At 39.1% G+C, this 21,687-nt stretch overlaps 1 protein-coding gene and 1 non-coding gene across 3 annotated transcripts in view; one reads left to right on the top strand and one right to left on the bottom strand.

The window, feature by feature from the left end:
• DDHD2 (DDHD domain containing 2) overlaps positions 1-21,101 on the bottom strand; it is a 29,342-nt gene extending 8,241 nt beyond the window's left edge. The window contains exons 1-16 of one of the 2 annotated variants that reach the window (XM_040242945.1): positions 18,559-21,101; positions 17,097-17,324; positions 16,245-16,432; positions 15,362-15,451; positions 14,265-14,385; positions 11,902-11,991; positions 10,871-11,006; positions 10,313-10,521; positions 9,974-10,041; positions 9,200-9,322; positions 8,021-8,116; positions 6,878-6,988; positions 6,614-6,769; positions 6,257-6,359; positions 5,944-6,114; positions 4,848-5,010 (exon numbers count right to left, since the gene is read on the bottom strand). In XM_040242945.1, the coding sequence (XP_040098879.1) occupies positions 4,848-5,010; positions 5,944-6,114; positions 6,257-6,359; positions 6,614-6,769; positions 6,878-6,988; positions 8,021-8,116; positions 9,200-9,322; positions 9,974-10,041; positions 10,313-10,521; positions 10,871-11,006; positions 11,902-11,991; positions 14,265-14,385; positions 15,362-15,451; positions 16,245-16,432; positions 17,097-17,316 (2,045 nt within the window). In that variant the 5' untranslated portion in view covers positions 17,317-17,324; positions 18,559-21,101. Of the gene's footprint in view, positions 1-4,847; positions 5,011-5,943; positions 6,115-6,256; positions 6,360-6,613; positions 6,770-6,877; positions 6,989-8,020; positions 8,117-9,199; positions 9,323-9,973; positions 10,042-10,312; positions 10,522-10,870; positions 11,007-11,901; positions 11,992-14,264; positions 14,386-15,361; positions 15,452-16,244; positions 16,433-17,096; positions 17,325-18,558 lie in introns of those variants that run through there. The other variant, XM_040242947.1, reaches the window with a different exon arrangement.
• On the top strand, positions 1,645-1,770 carry LOC120865926. The gene has a single exon (XR_005721565.1). It is a non-coding gene; the product is annotated as a U6atac minor spliceosomal RNA (small nuclear RNA).
• Positions 21,102-21,687: the final 586 nt, after the last annotated feature.

Below are 21,687 nucleotides of genomic sequence, written 5' to 3'. Positions count from 1 at the left end.
TGCATCCAAGACAGGAGCACCTCAACATGTAAAGCAAATACTAACACAAATAAAGGGAGAAACTGACAATAACACAGTAATAGTAGGGGACTTTAACATCCCACTTTTATCCATGGACAGATCATCCAGACAGGAAGTCTATAAGGCAACAATGGCCTTAAATGACCCATTAGAGACAATCTGAATATATTAGATATCTACAAGGACATTATGTCTGAAAATAGCAGAATATAGACTTTTTTTTTCCAAGTGCACATGAAATGTTCTCCTGAACATATCACGTTAAGAGGACAGAAATTATACCAAGCATTTTTTCCAACCACAATAGTATGAAACTAGAAATCAATTACAGAAAGAAAAACAGGAAAAGAACTCACACATGGAGATTAAATGATATGCTACTAAAAAAACAACGGGTCAATAGAGAAATCAAAAAGGAAACCAGGAAATACCTTGAGACAAATAAAAATGGAAACATGACTCTCCAAAAATCTGTGGGATGCAGAAAAAAATGGATCTAAGAGAAAAGCTTTGAGTGATACCGGCCTTCCTGAGAGAGGCCTTCACTTCCTGGAGAAATAAGAAAAATCTCAAACAAACCTACCACCTAAAGGAATGAGAAGGAGAAAATAATCCAAAGTCAGCAGAAGCAAGGGAATAATAAAGATCAGAGAGAGAAGAAATAAAACAGATCTTAAAGAAAAAATACAACAGGGCTTCCCAGTGGCTCAGCGGTGAAGAATTGCCCGCCAATGCAGGAGACACAGATTCAGTCCCTGGTCTACTACGCCTGTGCTCTAAGAGCCCCGGAACTGCAACTGCTGCGTTCAGGTGCCGCAGCTACTGCAGCCCGCGCCCTTGAGCCCCTGCCCCGCAATGAGCAGCCGCCACAATGAGAAGCCATGCACTGCAGCAAAGAGTAGCCCCCGCGCCACAACTAGAGACAAGCCGGTGCAGTGACGAAGACTCAGCACAGCCATAAGGAAATAAACACAGAATTTTAAAAAACAATAGAAAGTATCAATGAAACAAGAGTTAGTTTCTTGAAAAGATAATCAAAAACTGATAACCTTTAGCCAGGCTCGCCAAGAAGAGAGAGAGAACCCAAAATAATCAAAATAAGAAATGAAAAAGGAGAAATTACAACTGATACCACAGAGATAGAAAAACATAAGAGGATACTATCAAAAGTCATATTCCAGCAAATTGGACAACTTAGAAGAAACGGACAAATTTCCAAAAAAACATAAAAATTGGCAGACTGAAATCAATAAGAAACAGACCATCTGAACAAACCAAACACTAGTAGTGAAACTGTATTTGTTATATAAAAAACTGGCAGGAGGCTTCCCTGGTGGCTCAGGGGTGAAGAATCTGCCTGCCAATGCAGGAGACACAGGTTCGACCCCTGGTTCAGGAGGATCCCACATGCCACAGAGCAACTGAGCCTCTGCCTCACAACTACTGAGCCTGTGCCCTAGAGCCCAGGGTCCTCAACTGCTGAAGCCCGCGCGGCCTAGAGCCCGTGCTTCGCAACAAGAGAAGCCACCGCAATGAGAAGCCCACGCGCTGCAACCAGAGAAAAGCCTGCGCAGCAACGGAGACCCAGCACAGCCAAAAATAACAAGTAAAAATTACATATTAGTGTTGTATGAAAGGAGAGAAGGTTAGCACTCCCCTTGACAAGGATGGAAGAGGCTCTCGGGCCTGACAACACACATACGGTTAAGGCATTGCCACCTACTTCGTGGCATCTAACCACTGTTTTTGGCACGCTTGGGGCTGGTACACAGGGATGACCCAGAGAGATGCTGTGGGGAGGGGGGTGGGAGGGGGGTTCATGTTTGGGAATGCATGTACACCCGTGGTGGATTCATGTCAATGTATGGCAAAACCAATACAGAATTGTAAAGTAAAATTAAAAAAAAAAAATTACATATTAAAAAACAAAACTCCCAGGAAACAAAAGCCCAGGACCAGCTTCCCAGGGGATTCTAGCAAACTACAAAGATTTAACACTCATCCTTTATAAACTATTCCAAAAAATTGAAGAGGAAGAAACTCTCCCAAATGCATTCTGTGAGGCCATCATTATCCTGTTACCCAAATCACATCAATACACTACAAAAAAGGAAAACTACAGGCCAATGTCTTTGATGAATATAGATGCAATATTTCTCAACAAAATATAACAATCCAAAAAAATAAATAAAAGATCATACACAATGATCAAGTGGGATTTATTAAGTGGGACACAAAGATGCTTCAATATTCACAGTTCAATCAGTGTGACACACCACATCAACAAAAGGAAGGACAAAAATCACATGATCATCTTAATAGATACAGAAATAGCATTTAATAAAATTAAATATACATTGACAAAAATTCTCCAACTTGGTATAAAGAGAACATACCTTAACATAATAAAGACTGCTTATGACAAACCCACAGCTATCATCATACACAATGGAAAGCTGAAAGCCTTTCCTCCAAATTCAGGAATAAGACAAAGATGTCCACTTGCTTCTTTGATGTAACATAAACAGTACTGGAAGTCCAAGCCACAACAATCAGAGGAAGGGAAGGGAGGAAGGAAGAAAAAGCACCCATGTTGGAAGGGAGGAAGTAAAACTGTCACTATTAACATATACGTTATACTTTAATATAGAAAACACTAAAGCCTCCACCAAAAAGCTATTAGAACAAATGAATTCAGTAAACTTGCAGGATACAAGATTAATATACAGAAATCTAATGCTTTTCTATACAATATTAATGAACTATCAAAAAGTTAAAAAAAAAAATCTCATTTAAAATTACATCAAAAAGAATAAAATGCCCCAGGAATAAACTTAACCAAGGAAACAAAAGCCTATACTCTGAGAATTATAAAATGCTGAGAAAGGAAACTAAAGATGATATAAAGAAGTGAAAAGATATTTTGTGCTCTTGGATCAGAAGAATTAATATTATTAAAATGGCCATACTACCCAAAGCAACCTACAGACTTAATGTTAGCCCTACTGAAATAACCATGACATTTTGCACAGAACTAGCACAAATGAATCTAAAATTTACACAGAATCACAAAAGGCCCTATATTGTCAAAGCTATCCTCCCAGACTTCAGACTATACTACAAAGCTACAGTTATCGAAATATATTAGTACTGGCACAAAAACAGACACACAGAACAATGGAACAGAATAGAGCCCAGAAATAAATCCACACACCCACAGTCAACTAATCTACAACAAAGGAGGCAAGAATATACAATGGAGAAAAGACAATTTCTTTGATAAGTGGTGCTGGGAAAACTGGACAACAATATGTAAAAGAATGACATAAAATCTCTGCACACCATGTACAAAAATAAACTCATAATGGATTAAACATCTAAATACAAGAGTGGAAACCACAAACCTCCTAAAAGAGAACATGGGCAGAACACTCTTTGATATAAATCATAGCAAAATATTTTGAGTCTATCTTTCAAAACAAAAATAAGCAAATGGAACCTAACTAATCCATAAAAGCTTTTTGCCAGCAAAGGAAACCATAGACAAGATGAAACCAAAAGCTACTGAATGGGAGAAAATATCAGCAAATGATATGAGCAATAAGGGGTTAATATTCAAAATATTTAAACATCTCATAAAGCTCAATATCAAAAAAGTCCCCAAATAACCCAATCAAAAAATACGCAGAAGACTGAAGAGGCATTTTTCCAAGAAAGACATACAGATGGATACCGGGCAAATGAAAAGGTGGTCAATATCACCATTCCTCAGTTTAGTTCAGTCACTCAGTCGTGTACGACTCTTTGCGACCCCATGAATCGCTGCACGCCAGGCCTCCCTGTCCATCACCAACTCCTGGAGTTCACTCAGACTCACGTCCATCGAGTCAGTGATGCCATCCAGCCATCTCATCCTCTGTCGTCCCCTTCTCCTCCTGCCCCCAATCCCTCCCAGCATCAGAGTCTTTTCCAATGAGTCAACTCTTCGCATGAGGTGGCCAAAGTACTGGAGTTTCAGCTTTAGCATCATTCCTTCCAAGGAACACTATTCCTCAGGGAAATTCAAAACCAAAATGAAACATTACCTCACACCTGTCAGAATGGCTGTCATCAAAAAGAACACAAATAAATGTTGGCAAGGATGTGGAAATGGAACTCTTATCTGCTGCTGGTGGGAGTGTAAACTGGGGCAGTCACTGTAGAACACAGTATAGATGCTCCTCAAAAAGATGAAAACAGAGCTACCACAGGACCCAGCAGCTCCACTCCTTGGTGTATATCCAGAAAAAATGGAAACACTAACCTGAAAGGATATATGCACCCCAGTGTTCATAGCCACACTAGTCACAATAACCAGGATATGGAAGCCACCTAAGCATCCATCAACAGACAAATAAAGAAGATGTGGTACATATTTACAATGGAGTAACACATAGCCATAAAAAAAAACAAACCAGAATTCTGCCATTTGCAGCAACATGGATGGACCTAAAGACTATTATGCTCAGTGAAGTAAGCCCTCGTTGTATCACAGGTATTTGATAGATGTAGAAAAAGCAGGACAGGGCAGTGCTCATTTGGGATTAGAATGATGGCTGGTTTATAACTATTAATACAAAATAGCACAATCATGTCATTTGATGTTCCAACCAAGGAAGACAAATGGATAACGGGCATGTGAAAGGGTGCTCAACATCGCTAATCCTCATGGAAATTCAAAACCACAGTGAAACATCCCCTCACCCCTTTCAGAATGGCTGTCATTAAAAAAGTAATAATAATAACTGAAGACAAAAAAAAATCCCAAAACAAAAACAAACACTTACCAGTAGCACAGATGGCTTTGTAAAGCAAATAAATATTCATTAAAACTTTCAATGGGCTTCTCCTGCAGCACATAGTCAATGCGCTGGCCTCCATTCAGCATTCCCACATGGACAGGGGGAGCTTCCTCTTTCACCGGCACAGGGTTCTCTTCTGTGTTAACATCTGGAAGTGAAGGAACCATGGTCAGAATATAGAAGCTTCCAGCCCTCCAAGGCCGTCCTTATCTCCCCTCACACTCCAGCCTCAGCAGAGGAGGAGCTAGTCTGCTCAGAAAGCTCTCTCTCTCCACTCAATGCCCTTAAAGCTTGTTTTCAAGCCACACTGATTTTATCCAATCCCCTTTCTTTCCTATACCTTTGACAGCTAATTCCACTTACCTTTGGTTTACAAACTGACTTCCCTGGTGGCTCAGACGGTAAAGCGTCTGTCTACAATGTGGGAGACCTGGGTTCTAGCCCTGGGTTGGGAAGATCCCCTGGAGAAGGAAATGGCAATCCACTCCAGTACTATTGCCTGGAAAATCCCATGGCCAGAGAAGCCTGGTAGGCTACAGTCTATAGGGCCGCAAAGAGTCGGACACGACTGAGTGACTTCACTTTCACTTTCTACAAACTAAATGCAAACAGGGTTAGATCGCCTTCGGCAGTTGAAAAGAAACTCCTTTTGCAGTTAAAAAGCAAAAGAATGCAGTATTAACTGTGCAATCAAAAGAAGTGTCCCAGCTAGTCCCCAGCCAGGAAAATAAAACTGACCCATGAACACACAAACATTCCCCGGTTAAAGCAAGGTTCTTCACAGTGTAGGCGCTTAGCATCACCGCCACAGTGCCCGAGTGGGGAATGGTTTAAAGCCTAGTTAATAGATGCTCAGCTTCTCTTAACACTTTCCCTCACAAATAATTGTTTCCACAATTTGTGGCTCTTTGATGACAGAAAGAAACCAGCAGAGCTGAAGGCCCAGTAGGACTCACAGTCTAGTGTTGGTTCTCAACAACAAGGGGAAAGTTAAGAAGACCTTGGGAGACTAAGAACCAGACTTCAGGGAGTCCCTCTTATCTGGCCTGGTGCAAGAATCACTGTGTACAGTGTTACTGACCACTAGGCTTCTCCGAATTTGACTCAGGTTCTGCTTCTGTTTCTTCCACAGTTTCTGAAGCTTGTAAGGCAGGGTATGGAGCTCTGGTGAAAGACTTCCAGGCCATCCGCAGCGAACCTAGCAAGTTATTCTTAAGGTCCATGCTCATCCTGGTCAAGCCCTCTCTCAGTTCTGAAACACATGTGAAAAAGAACACTACATGGTTTACAGAGTTGTAAAAGGGCTCAACATAGCTAAGCAAAGTGAATGAGGTCCAGTCAACCTGCACTGACCAGAAGGTCTACAATCATCAGGTTCTGGACTCAAGACATACCTAAGTGCATCCGCTTCCTGCCCTTATGATGTGGGATCAGCATTGGCTCAAATTCCACTCCGGGGACCACCATTGGTTCAATCCTATACGCCACAGGATCAAACTACATGCAGAAAACAATAGTTACATATACCTCTGCTGATCATAATGATGGTCTCAGGAATAAAAATAATTATAAGCTCATTTATTTTTAAATGTACTTGTTCTGCCCCCTTCACTTCCAGATTCATATTATAAATTTTCTCATTAGTACAAAATAGTATAGAAAAAAGTAAATCAACACAATAGACTATCATATGCTCTTTACCAATAAGCCCTAACATTCAGGTAAAATCACAAGAGCTGTCCAATGCTTACAGGGTGATAAATATTGAAGAAACCTTTGCAAGTTGGAAATCTGTAGTTGGGGTCAATTCTTTTTAGTCCCCGGACAGTAAGGAACATTCCAATGGGAGATCCAAAAGCAAAGAATATTTCTGGTTTATAGATAAGCCGGGGGTATTTTACAGGCACCTGGATGAAGGAAATAAAAGCATCTCTTATTGATAATAAAAGTTACATCTGTTTCTACAATACCAATGGCAAACAATAAAATGACCAAAGAGAATGAGTACTGTTTACCTGCCCAATGCCGATGTCCAGACCATTAGTACTACTGTAGAACTCCGACTCTTTGGGGATATTAGACATATTTGCCCCTGCAGGTGATTGCGGGGTTGGTCTATTAACACCCTAAAGAATAAACAATAGTTCTGTGGAGCTGCTAAGTAGTAAAAAATACCCAAAGGATTATACAGTTTTCTACCAGTTGAAAAGGATGCTTGGCAAGGTTTTGAAACGACAGTCAACAATTTTAAGAAGAATCTCTCAGAAAACAAAATAAAGCTAATGAAAACCAAAGCTGCCTTAAATTATGAATTGATATCCCTACATGCTCTGAAATGATGAAAGCTGTACAAAGCCATCTAGGTAGTAACTGAAACTTTGGGCAACCATCATGAGAGAAAACGGCAGCAGAGCACTGTGGGGCGCTGGGGTCTGCTGAGGAGTTCAGAGCAGTCCTATGCCTTTCTAATCAAAGTAGACAGTATGTCTCTATCAGTCATAAACCAGAACCAAGCAACCTGCTAAACGGCTGAAAGATAATCATCTAGGCTGTGGAAGGAAATTCAGTGGCAAAAATACTCAGTGCACAAGTACTGTTACAACATGGTTATACCTTGAATACATTATGCTAAGTGAAAGAAGCCAGTCACAAAAGGCCACATATGGTATAACTCCATTTGTAAGAAATATCCAGAATAAGAAAATCCAGAGACAGAAAATAGATCAGTAGTTCACAGGAGGGAGGAATGGGGAGTGACTGCTATTGAATATGATGTTTCTTTTTACAGTGATGGAAATGTTCTAGAATTCAATAGTGGTGATGGTTATTCAAAACTCTGAATATGCCAAGACCCACTGAATTGTATATTTTAAAAGGGTGAATTTTATGGTATGTGATGTGCAATATATTTCAATAAACTAGTTATAAAGCAAACCAAAAAAGGAAAACAATTGAATGGTAGAAGTCCAGGGGAGATTAGACTTCTGACACTGCTAATATTTTTAAAGATATTAATAAAGAAAATGTATTTAGTTTCTAAAAAAGAGAGCCAAAGGTAAATTTTTACAACTGCTTAGCTCCCTATACATCTCAAAAAGCACAAGGGTACAAGGAAGTCAGAACACTGTTTAATCCCATAAGCTATATTAAGCACATACCATTGAATTTTTTCTGGTCCTAAAGTAGTTTAGTATCTTCTTTCTTGGTCCTAAAGGAATTCCCATTTCCTGAAGGTCTTTGTCTGTACATAAAGTCTAAGCATAAAAAATCAAACACTTTTTATTTCTAAGCAAAATAAAATCAATTAAATGTCCCGTTCTCTGAGAGGAATAGGCCTAAGCACTCTGTTGTTCTTGGCTTTACATGACTAGGAGTCCCCACTGGTAAAGCATCATTAATAACTTTATCTCTTAATAAAGGAGCTTAAAAAAGGAATACAAAATATCAATACTGGAGTTATCAATGCTGTAGTAATATAGATACTATTGTTTAAAAAAAAAAGCCTACAGAAGTGAGTATCTAACTTCATGACAGAAAAACCCTCCACGGTTTCCACACTCCTCAGATGTTCCATTCCTGAGAAAGGTTATGTTCCTATTCATGCACGTGAGCAGTGAGAACATAAAGCAAACACAGAGCAGAAAACACACCAACAATCCAGATGTCAGCTAAAGGGCTGCTCCCTGATGAGGGAAGTCTTCCTTAGCCCCCCAGATTAGATCAGCTCATCCTATGGCACACTCCTAAACCACTGTGTACTTTCCCTACTTAGAACTTAGCAGTTGTAATTAATTATGTGTTTGGCTATCTGTGTCTTTTCCACTAAGCTATAAGCACCATGAGGTTTGAACAATATCTGCCTTATCAACACTCTACCTCATACTTGGTACAGCTGCCTGATCATAGTAGGTATTTAGTAAATACCTGTTAAATGAACAAATGTGTCACAAACCTAAGGAAAAAAAAAAGGCACACCTGAGGTGGCAAAAAAATAAGCAAATACCCACAAGTAGAGCTCTGGAAAGTATAACAGAAAATAAGAGCTGGAAAAGTCAGTGGCCTTTACACCTGCTCTCATGTTTTCAGAGCTGTGCTGGGTTTTAGTCTTTGCTCTATTCCTATTATCAACGTGGCTCCTCTGAACTTTGAACTCCCACAAAAAAAAGATCACTTTATATGATGGAAAAAAAAAATAATGCTAAAGAGCATTACTAATGATAAACTATGTATGACTAAAATGCTTCTAAAGGGTAGGCTCTTAGCCAGCAATATGATGAAAATAAGCAATAAAAATACTGAAAATGGAACAGTGTACAGTTTTAAAAGATTATTTTTACCAGAGCTTCCTTATCTATTTTCTCCTTCTCAAAGATACTAAAGAATTCAGACAGTTGAAGTTTCTTCAACTCTTCCTCCAGTGTTGGTGTATCTCCTTGATCCATGAAAATACTTGGCAAATCCTAAAAATTAAATTGTAAAACTTATATTGTCTAAATTCATTTAGATTTTTTTATTAATACTACTTTGCAATAAAGAAAAGGACTATGTAAGATAGCTACACAGTATCTTAACTTTGACTAAATCGAAATGTATACGAAATATAAACTAAAATGTGATTGATCTTTAAGTTTTTGCAGTCGATTGAAACTTTATATGTTTTTAAATAAATGAATCGGTGAATGAATGACTATTAAAGTACTCTTCATCATCATTAACAGAACTTTCCCTGAGCTCTTAGTAGTGTTTAAGGACAGCTTTCAAGCAGAATTTCTAGAAACTGTATCAATTTGCATTCAATTAATTCTTCATTTCCTCATATGCAAACTCCATTTCAATTCAATGATTCTATAACTCTAAGATCAGTAGTGCAGTGTATATTTATAATGAAAATAAGATAACCATAATTATTTTAGAATGTGGCAAATGTTTATAGAAGCATATTACTATCTTGCTTCTATTATCCAAGAATAACAGAGATAATTACAAATCTGTTAAAATTAAAATATATGTAAATTTAATATAGTATGGGACTAAGTGGGAAAAAAAGTCTAAAATCTAAAAATCCCTACTAAGCAATAGTACAAGAAAACCTATCTGAACATCTAAATTACCTCTTTACTGTCAGTATCTCCCAAAGAATCTTTCTGATTTGTTAGGATATCAAACAATATAAGTGAACCTGTAAGTAAAACAGAAGAAGAGGGGACAATTTTGAAGCATTAGCACTGAACAGCTGCCTTTTACACAAAAAAAGGAATAAGCAAAATCTACTAAGTAGGGAGTCTTTCTTTCCAATCCACCATTACCCTTCCAACCCATTCCTAATATTTCATCACAGACCAGTTCTAGACCTCTGAATCTGACATGATAAAAGACACTGTACTTCAAAAATTACTTAAAAGGTATCCATAATATGTGATAGTCCTCTCCAGTCATAGAGAATTCATTACCTAAACTATGACCAGCAATGGATACACTCCCTTTGAAATCAGGGTTCCTCTGCAGAAAAAGTATATAAATTCGGTTCATTTCAGAAGCGACTGTGTCCACGATAGTCTGACAGTAGGTGGGGCTGTTGTAGAAGAAGACATCCAGAATCGTGTCGTTGGTAAAGTGCCTGAGGCGGTTAATGCTAGGCAGGGTTATTCGCTGCAGATCTCTGAAAAGAAGAAAGATATTTTAAGCAGAAAACTTAAATAAATTCCATAACCTTTATGCTAAAGAAATAGTAAAGCTGCAATAGTAAACACTAATGAGCCACTAAAACATACTGGAAGAAGATACACACCATTCCCTACTCCTGACCCAAGCTGGTTAAACAAAGGGATTGTTCAGCACTTAATAATGTAACTCTAAGAAAATGACACAGAAGTACGAAAAGTTTTTTGTTGAACAGAATTTTATATACACTCTCAGCTAACAGCAGAGATGTTCCAAAGCATATTAATTAATGATCGGAAAACATTACAATCACAGGTAACAACTCAAAGGTGTAAAGTACTACTCACACATCTACACCAGTGGAATGCAAGGGACTGTGCCAGTTGACTGGGAGAAATTCTACCCTCCCAATCTGCTGATTTTCTTGGGCTTTCTTAAAATGCGTCTGTAGCAGGTTCAAAGAAACACTGCGAAAATCATTAACTAGAAAAGAAAATTAACTAATGCATTAACAATGAAGCAATCAACTCACAGAATTAGGATGCAACAGATCATAGGATTATACCACACTTATCTACATTTGCTTAGAGCACCTACTGACTGGGGTCAAAACTAGAGTGATATTTAAGAAAAATTAATAGTACATATGGGAAAACACATTCCTTTCATATAGAACTGCTTTTACTATACAAAACATTTTCATTTAAAAAAAACACACACACACTAACTTCAAAACTTCTGTGTCACAAGAACTGTTTCAATTTTTTAAAAGAATCACCTATGTCAGTTGGCCTTGCACTCAAACAATCATTCATTATCCAATATTTTAGAAAAACCACTGATGTTTAGAATTCATATTACATTGATCTTAACATAGAAAGTTTATGCTTAGAAGCATTAGTCATTAGGATAAGACTCCCAAATTGGGACAATTAGACTATGAATACTACCTTTCAAAATCAAGTTAATGACCTAAATATTCTAATTAGAGTATCATGAAGTTTATCACAATGTAAGTTAAAAAAATGTAAGTTTCAGTTGTTCATTTAAACTAGATTATCTTTATGGTCATATATTTACGGTTCCCTTTAAATTTGGAATAGTTACAAACAGGACAATCACATCATAAAACAATTTTATCAGACTTGAAGGCTTATTCACTCAAGAACTATTAGTTAAGAGTATAAACCTATTAGCCTAAGGAAATTACTAGTGCTTCAGGTCTAAGCTGGGAGGCTTTACTACCTTGCCACCTGTCTTCAGCTCTCCAAATCTTATTATGCAGCTAAGAGGACAGCCTAAGACAACACTATCTCAGCTCAGAGGAGCACTAACAGTCCCTTTACATGATCTAACCTGACACGCTTTGCAAACCTACCACACTGTACAATGCTTCGAAAGCGGAGATCACAAGCAGGTCCGATCCCATGGACTACAAAAACCAAGTGATCTATTTGTAAAGGTTCCCCTACAAGTGAAATTATAAAGAAAAGTTATTCAGTATAACTAGTCATGTATTCTAAAATCAAACATTCACAATAAGCAGGTAATAGAAATGGGCAAGTTAAAATATGAGCAGATTTTTTTTAAGACACAAATTTTCCTATATTTCACTACTTAGTAAAAATATTGCAATTTTACTTTGTTTCTAATTTATCTCAAAAGTGTTTCTAATTTATCTTAAAAAAATATTTGGTTGGTGCAAAAGTAATTGTGGTTTTTGCATTGTTGAACTTTGCCATTTGATATTGGAAAACATTTTTAATAAATGTGATTATGTTATAGATCTAACATCTAAATGTGTTTTAATACACATTTCTCACCTTGTTTCTTTGCTAAGTGTTATTACTTGCTATTTATTTTGTATTTATTTTAGACTATGAAAATGATGTTAGACAAAAAGCAAATTCGAGTGATTTTCTTAAATAAGGTCAAAATGGGTTGTAAAGCAGCAGAGATAACTTGGAACAACAACAGTACATCGGGCCTAGGAACTACTAACGAACATACAGTGCAGCAGTGGTTGAAGAAGTTTTGCAAAGGAGATGAGAGCCTTGAAGATGAGGAGCATACTGGCCAGCCATTGGAAGTTGATAATGACCAACTGAGAGCCATCATCAAAGCTGACCCTCTTAAAACTAACAAGAAGTTGCAGAAGAACTCAATATGGACCTTCTACAGTTGTTCAGCATTTGATGCAAATTAGAAAGGTGAAAAAGCTCGCTTAGCGGGTGCCTCATGAGCTGACCGAAAATTTAAAAACTTGTTGTTGAAGTGTCATCTTCTCTTATTCTATGCAACAACAATGAATCATTTCTTGATCAGATTGTGATGTGGGACAAAAAGTAGATTTTATACAACTGGCGACAGCCAGCTCAGTGGCTGAACCAAGAAGCTCCAAAGTGTTTCCCAAAGCTAAAGGTACACCAAAAAAAAAGTCAAGGTCACTGTTTGGTGGTTTGCTGCCAATCTGATCCACTACAGCTTTCTGAATCCCATCAAAACCATTACACCTGAGAAGTATACTCAGCAAATCAATGAGATACACTGAGAACAGCAATGCCTAAAGCCAGCATTGGTCAACAGAAAGGGCCCAATTCTTCTGCACGACAACACCCAACCCCACGTTGCACAAACAACACTTCAAAAGTTGAACGAATTGGGCTACGCAGTTTTGTTTCATCTGCCATATTCACCGGACCTCTTGCCAACTGACTACTACTTCTTTAAGCATCTTGACAACATTTTGCAGGGAAAACTTTCACAACCAGAATGAGCCAAAAAAATGCTTTCCAAAGTTTGTCAAATCTGGAAGCATGGATTTTTATGCTACAGGAATAAAACTTATTTATTGTTGGCAAAAATGTGTTGATTCCAATGGTTCCTATTTTGATTAATAAAAATATGTTTGAGCCTAGCTATAATGATTTAAAATTCATGGTCCAAAACTACAATTAGGTTTGCACTAACTCAGTAAGTCAGTAAAAGAATTTTTCAGGATTTTAAAACTTTATTTTGAAATAACTGCAATCTTATGGAAAACTTGAAAGAATAGTACAAAAAATCTCTTTTTCACACAGATTCCATATTTTAACATTATGTGTGTGTGTGTTCACACACATTTCTTTTTAGAACCATTTGGGAGTAGGCTGCACACATCATCAGACTTCACATATCACATCTCTTTAAACCGTTAATATTTTGTGTGTTTCCTAAGAATATTCTCTTGTATAACCACAGGGCAGTTACCAAATTCAGATAATTTGACATTCACAGAATACCTAAAAGGAATTTTATAATCCAGTTAAATATATTACAAAACCAACCATAAATGCCCCTAGTTAGAGACCAATGGATAACCATCAGGGTCCTACTGAAAAATAGTTTCCCCTGGTTGAAAAACTTCAAGGACACAAGTTACCAGGAATAAATAAGCAAGCAGGAAGAATCACATTTCTTAGAATTAGGACTAAATCAGTTCGTTTATACTTAGTGACTTCCTGATTAGTAGTGCCCATTTTATCCATCCCACCATATATACTTAGCAACTTCAAAAGATATTTTTATACCTATGAAGATTCTCACTAGATCAAGTAATACTAATCATAACTTAGAATAAGCCCGTTGGATTAAAGACCACTTTTTAAGCCTCAAGGTAATCAATGTCATAGAAAAAGGCCACAGTTTAAGTCATAAACAAGTATATCAGAAGATAAGAAAAAAATGAATGATTAACATTACCACAATGAATGTCAACAGAGATGTTCTCAACCCCCCTCTTCACTGTTCGAGGTCGACCTTGTTCAGCAGGTGCTGAACCCCATTCATCGGACCCTGCAACTGGCTGGTAATGCACCATAAGCTTAAATAAAAAAGATCAGAGCAATATTTATTCTACATTAAAGACATCTTTAAGTTCTCAGGGGTTGGGACAAGTCTTTCAAAACATAAAGTGTGAAAGAGAAAGCACTCAGTTGTGTCCAACTCTGTGATCTCATGAGCTGTAGCCCACAAGGCTCCTCTGTCCATAGAATTCACCAGACAAGAATAATAGAATGGGTTGTCATTTCCTTCTCCAGGGGAATTTCCCCAACCCAAGGATCAAACCTGGGGCTCCTGCATTGCAGGCAGATTCTTTACTGTCTGAGCCATACACACTCAAATCTCAACTGGAGTTTTGCCATGTAACTCCTACAGCTTGAAATGAGAATCCCGAAAATACATTAGGCTAATGTTGTACACTTTAAATATCTCACTATTTTATTTGTCAACTATACCTCAATAAAGCTAAAAAACAAAAGGAAAAAGAAAATGTTGATACATATCTTTCAACAATATCCTACACGTGAAAGATATGCCCACCTGATATGTCAGTAATCTTCTTAATCTACAATGACATAATTTTCCCTATGAAAACTCTCCTTGTAAGAGGTGAATGAGCAAACAATGGTAGTGGTTATGGTTTTAAGTTTCATAATTGTGAATGCAATATAAAAATTTCCAAAGGTTATCCTATATAGAACTGCTAGAAAAAAGAAACCACCAAGAATTAATTGCATTCTCTTTAGTAACTCAATTAATCTTAATCCTATCATTAAAGTGAAAGTGAAGTTGCTCAATCTGACTCTTTGGGACCCCGTGGACTGTAGCCCACCAGGCTCCTCCGCCCATGGGATTCTCTAGGCAAGAATACTGGAGTGGGTTGCCATTTCCTTCTCCAGGGGATCTTCCCAACCCAGGGACTGAACCCAGGTCTCCTGCATTGCGGGCAGACGCTTTAACCTCTGAGCCACTAGGGAAGCCCAATCCTATCATTAAAGGGCCTTAATTTGCTTTACCTTTGGATTGTGTAATATAATAATTTCTCTGTTGGGAGACTCCAATTTCTTTTTCCATTCATCCAGAGTTACAGCAAGCATGTAAGTTTCCTTAAAACAAGATACATTTCATTAGATTTCTCTAATGGCTTTTCTATTAAAATTGAACCTCTCTTCAAGAATACTGCTAGATAAACAATTACAGTAAGAATATCTTACTCCAATTTATCAAATTTATTTTAATTCTCTTTAAATGACAACAGACACTAGTATAGAATAAAACAAAAAACAATCAACAAAAAATAATCATTCTGCTTCTATCATCTAGACTGGAAAAAACAGCTATACACATTTTGATATATTTCTTTCAATGATATTAATGCATGTATATTATCCACAAAATTAGGATATTACATATAAAGTTCCTTCTCTTGATTTATCAAATTTATTTTTAAATTCTTTTAAAATTACAATAAGTAACAGGATAGACCAAAGAAAAAAATCAGTCCTAATTCCATCATCTAGACTAGAAATAATCATTGTTCACATTTTGATATATTTCTTTCAACAATATTAATGTCCTACTCCAATATAAAGCAAATTTCAGAATAGTTTCAGAGCAAGAAAAATAAAAGCAAAAATGAACAACTCTATGGTCATAGTTTAAATACTAACAATGATCACCATTAGAGAAAAAATTTTTAAAAACATAAACAGTTTCTGTAATATTTTAAAATCTGAAAACTACTTTATCCTGAAACTGACTTGCAAAAAGAAATGCCATAAACTGTGCTGCAGATAGAACCGAGCTCTTTTTATAAATTCACAAAATAAGTCACAAAAAGGAAGAAAAGATTTTTAAATAAGAGAAGAAGAAAATGAGTAAAAGAGGTCAAAGGAATACCTCTAGAACTTGGCTGAAGCTCTCCGAGTATGGAACATACTTATTATCTTTGTCTCCCTTGTAAAACCAGGTACATCGTCTCACTTCTGAAGCCAGCTCATCCCAGTAAACAGCATACCGCATCCTCTCCCCCAAATGAACATCATATCTACCCCCATCAGTGGGGACAATTCTATTACAATCTTTTCCTATTGAGGATTGGAAAGGGGAAAAGAAGCACATAGTATAGCAAAATAATATACAACTGCCACTCCCAAAATACAACTCTGAGTTATATGTTAAATAATGTTATAAAACACATGAATGATCCCTTTCTTCTTGGCTAAACCATCAAAATCATTCTTGGCTTTAATGAAACATGAAAAAAATAATACCCAAATTCTATTTTGCTCTGAGGAGAGATTATAGTATCCCTTAAAAAAAAAAAACTGTAAATAAGAAAGCTTTCCTGAATTTTTTGCTTAAGGGGTCAAAAGGTAAATCAATGACCTCATAATGATAAAGTACTAACCAGAATCATTCTTACTTCGTAACATAAGAAAAAAAAGTGAAAAATTAAAGAATTCATTCTTTTGCAATATGACACTACCACCCACCACTCTTTATAAACAAAAACTGAAACATAAGAAACATTATTGGATAACTATGCAGAAATTACAATAGGCACTGTTTTCAAAATACAGACCAAATTCTTGAATATTATAAACTCATTGGACAGTAATGCAGAACTTCAGTATTAAAATGCTATAGGAGATAACTAGAAACAGCACTCACTATAATAACTATCATATTACAGTTTTAAAGGAATGACAGTAAGTCCTCGCCTGTTACAAGTCATCACTTTCACCCTACCAGAGCTATATGCCTCTTCCAGCTGCTGTGAATCCTGTGAGTTGAAAGGAATCCATGTCTCCTTAGAATCTATTATCTTACAATAAAACCAATGAGGAGAAACTGGTTCATACAAACTGCCAGCATCCATGTCTACGAGCTCAAAGGAACTACATGAATTTGGTGATGGAGATGGGTCTGATTGGGACGACTGTTCCTGCTGTAACTCCACTGATGACATTTCGTTCTCTAAAAGACAAAAGAAAACTCTCAGAAAAAAAACTCCTTCTATTAACAGTGTAATTGTTCATACACACAGACACACACACAAAAAAAACAGGGTTATTTTTAAGAGGAATTTCTGGAAAAAAAAAAAAACTAAGGCGGCCATACAATTTAAAATATAAATAACATAAATTAACAGCTTTGTTTGGTTGGTTTCTGTTTTTTTTAAGGGAGGGAAGGAGGCTTTAAACAAAATGCTTCTCATAGTTAGACCAACGGGCTTTGCACTGATCTCCCAATCCTCCCAGAAAACTATGACTTTAATTAAACAAAACTGGAGAGAAACGCATGGTCAAAATCTTGATTGCAAAAAAAACCCAAACCACTTTACCCCAATTTCCAATATAAATCTAGTGCCAAAGCCAAAAACATTTACTCCAACTGTTTTTAGTAACACCTGCTTTTTGGCTCCAGGCTACGGGAATTACAAAACTGAAAATAAAACTATTCACTTAAGATAAGAGTCACTTCTTATCAATCCTTGCAGGGTGCTGAAGCACGGGCGATGGTACAAATTTCTGAAAACGCGAACCCTCGCTTGGGGCCACTGCGCGCACGCGCGCGCCCACTCGCACGGTCCAGGTCTCAAGATGAAAAAAGTAGCAAGTGACCTCCTTCCCCTAAGGAAGACTGACCTGTGTGTTTCCCCTTCGCCGCTCGGCAAAGACTAACCAACGCTGCAGACAGACCACAAAAGGGAAACCCAGGCTCCAGCGAAGGGAGCGGGCGAGACCATCTCGGCACTCAGTGCAGCTGGACCGGGAACACCCGGCCTCCCTCTGAGCCGCCGCTCCCCGGCTTCCGCCACTTTTTATCTTTTTTCCCCACAGCACGAATTTACCTCCACCACCTCGTGTGTCCCCTCTCCCCAGGACCCCGGGCCTCCTGCGACCCAGGTTTGAGACCTCAGGGCTCGCGGACGCCTCTCCCCGTCCCTCCTCCGGCCCCGCAGAGAGCAGCGGGGCGCGGGTGAAACCGGGTGACTTCCTGGCGCCTCCGGGAGCCGTCGATACCAAGCGGGCCCAGGCCGCGTCCCTGGGACCGAGGCCACCCCCCGCCCCTCCGGGGCTGGCCCTCCGGGGCCCCCTTCCCTGCCTCCAGGCATCGCGCCCTCCTCCGCCCCTGGCATCTCCATCCCGCAGGGCCTCCCAGCCGCCCCTCGGATCGGGGGCCCGGGGCCCGGCCGCCGCGGACTCACCTGGCTGCCTCACAGCCTCTCGCGCTCTGCTGCCCTCGCTCAGAGGGGCACGACATGTCCCCGCGGAAGCCTGCCCCGCGAGCCGGGGCGGGGCGGGGCGGAGCTTGCGGGCCCGCGGGGTTCGCGCCAACACCGTTCTGCACCGCGCTCCCAGCGGGCGAGCTGCCAGCTGGCCGGGCTGCCGAGAGCAGAGAGCTGAGGTGAAGGGGAGAGCGCCGTGGAGCTACCGCCGGGGCTTGGAGACCCGCAGGGGCGCTGGCGGGAAGTGTCGCGAGAGGTGGATGGACTCGCGCGAGATGTTTACCTCGGAACCGGCTGGAAGTCGGCGCGCGGGACCAGTGGGTGTTGCGTGCGGCGTGACCTCCGCTCCGAAGCCGCCCGCGGGTTCTCGGCACGAGGCACGGGAAGTCTTTGGAAGGAAGGAACGTGGCCTGAGGCGTTACGGGTGGAAAGCCTGTCAAGTCTCGGTGAAAGCAAGGTTCTTCGAGCAAGGATAAACGAGCCCAGCCTCTTCACTTTATAGAGAGGAAGACAGACGTCCTGGCCCCCGTGGTACCCCGGCTGACCTGCTAATGGCCAGGATGGTGCGAGGACGCTGGCATGCCACCCACTGCTGAAAAGTTGGGCAGGGAGCTGGCAGCAGCTGCGGCTACCCAGACCTTCGCTTCTGGGTGCTGAGAACACATACCATTGGCATTTGCAAGGGGAAGATCATCTCTGGGGCTTTGCCCTTCTCCCTGGCGTTTATTAGGATTTCGAGGCTGCCGAAAAGGTATGTTTAAAAGATGTTGAGGTGAGCTTGGCAGGATTCAGAAGCCGCAAGGGAGGTTGGAGGTGATATTTTTGTCTAAACAAGATAACATGACTGAGGTCAAGAGTTTAAATTAATTTCCAAGTAGTAGAGCTGCCCAGATCTCCTGAGGATTTAGTTTTCTGCAAGACCTCAATTCCTTTGGGCCTACAATACTTTTCTGTTTCCTAACTAAATTATAGGGCAAGGGTTCGGGGGATGTTTGTCAGTCTTATTTCTTCAAAAGGAGAAAAGGGAAACTAAAACAAATTTTTGTAACATATTCTATTACGGTTTAAGCCACACACAATTATCCACAAGTTTACTTACACCTTCTCCTCAAATTTGTAACACCTGAATAGCTTCAGTTCTCTGCAGAGAATGAAGAAAGCCAGTTACTAGGATGCTGTTAGATGACTAATGTAACTAATAACAGTAGCTAGCTTTTACTGAGCTCTTACCATGTTCTAGGTACAGTTGTAAGCATTTTACAAGTATAATCCCATTTAATTCTCACAGCAACAGGGTGTTGTAGGTTATCCCTATTTGCAGAGGTGGTTATGGAGCCACCTACTAAAAACACATGCTGTGTCATCTGAGCCTGCACCTAAGTAACTTAACCTAAAATCACAGTTAAGTGATAGAATTGGAACTTGAGTTCCAAGATCCTCTTTCTCCAAATCCCTGATGCAGCCTCCATACCAGGTGTTCTCAGTTTTGGGGGGAGGCTCTCAGTACCCTCTATACTGTAACTGTTGAGAACCCTAGACAGGGTCTATCATGATTTAGTGTACTACAGTTACAACAGAAATTTAAACACTTAATTTTTTGAAATAATCCATTTCATGTAAATATTTTTGTGGGAAAATATTTTCCAGATTTTTTTTAATCAGAGAAAAGAATATTGCTTTCATTTTTGTAAATTTCTTTAATGTCTGGCTTAATAGAAAGCCATTGGATTCTTGTATTTGCCTCTGCATTCAACCTGTTATTAATACAATTTTAGTTTTGGTTGAAGTACAATATATGAAGAAAATGCAGGCTCACTGAACTGTGTAGATGGAGAAATCTAATAGCCTTTTGAGATAAATTGTGGGATATTCTAATACTACACTAAAATTCAACAAATGGTAGCTCCTTAAAAGTTAGTTGCCACGGGGATGATCCAGAGAGATGATATGGGGTGGGAGGTGGGAGAGGGGTTCAGGATTGGGAACTCATGTACACCCGTGGCGGATTCATGTCAATGTATGGCAAAACCAATACAGTATTGTAAAGTAAAATAAAGTAAAAATAAATATTAAAAAAAAAAAGTTAGTTGCAATGTGGGATCTGAAAACTATTAGTGAATTTTTGTTCTCTGATACATTAAAACCCATTGGTTTATTCTGTACTTTAAATGGATCTTTTACTCATGCATGATTGATGACATCATGCATTGATTTGGAAAACAGTTCCCTGAGCTATGCAGTCTTTCAAATGTTAACATATCTCATTATTTTTTTAATTACCACCAATCTAATTAGAAAAGCATTTTAAGTATTAGGAAGCATCAAGCTCAAAGAAGATAAGTTTTCCAAAATTCCTTTTTCTTTAAAGGTCTAATTTCATCATTAGCAACAAATACTGTCAGTTGTGTTCCTTGAAGTGACAAGCTCACTTGGTTTTCAAGAAAAGTTCTGCCAAATACCTAAATCTGCATAGCTGCAGTTTGTGTGTTATTTGTACTTTCAAATAAAAATGATGTTCCATGAAAAAGAGCAGCTAGTTATCAAGTCCAATATGTTAGTTTCATGTGCTTTTTCCTCACAAGACCAGCTGCGGTATTGTGACTTACAGGAAAAACATATATTTGGTCATTCAGATGTGTGAAAGTGAAAAGTCGCACAGTTGTGTCTGACTCTGTGATAGTCCATGGAATTCTCCAGGCCAGAATACTGGAGTGAGCAGTCTTTCCCTTCTCCAGGGGATCTTCCCAACCCAGGGATCAAACGCAGGTCTCCCATTGCAGGTGGATTCTTTACCAGCTAAGCCAAAAGGGAAGCCCAATACTGGAGTGGGTAGCCTATCCCTTCTCCAGGGGATCTTCCCGACCGGGGTCTCCTGCATCACAGGCGGATTCTTTACCAACTGACCTATCAGGGAAGCCCATTCACCCCATTCAGATGAATATATATATTCAATTCACAATTCCTAGCTCGCAGCTCTCCAAACCTTTGGACTTTCCTGAGCTATAAAAGCAGTGGGATAATATTTGAACTCTCATCCTCAGGTCCTAAAAATACCTCTGAGAAAGTGACTCTGAGACAGAAAGAGGGGGAGCTGCTCCTCTGGAGAAT

Source organism: Oryx dammah, unplaced genomic scaffold (genome assembly GCF_014754425.2).
Source record: "Oryx dammah isolate SB20612 unplaced genomic scaffold, SCBI_Odam_1.1 HiC_scaffold_7, whole genome shotgun sequence".
NCBI classification, from domain to species: Eukaryota; Metazoa; Chordata; class Mammalia; order Artiodactyla; family Bovidae; genus Oryx; species Oryx dammah.
Note: the sequence above shows the minus strand (reverse complement) of the source record. Positions and strands in the feature narration are given on the sequence as shown.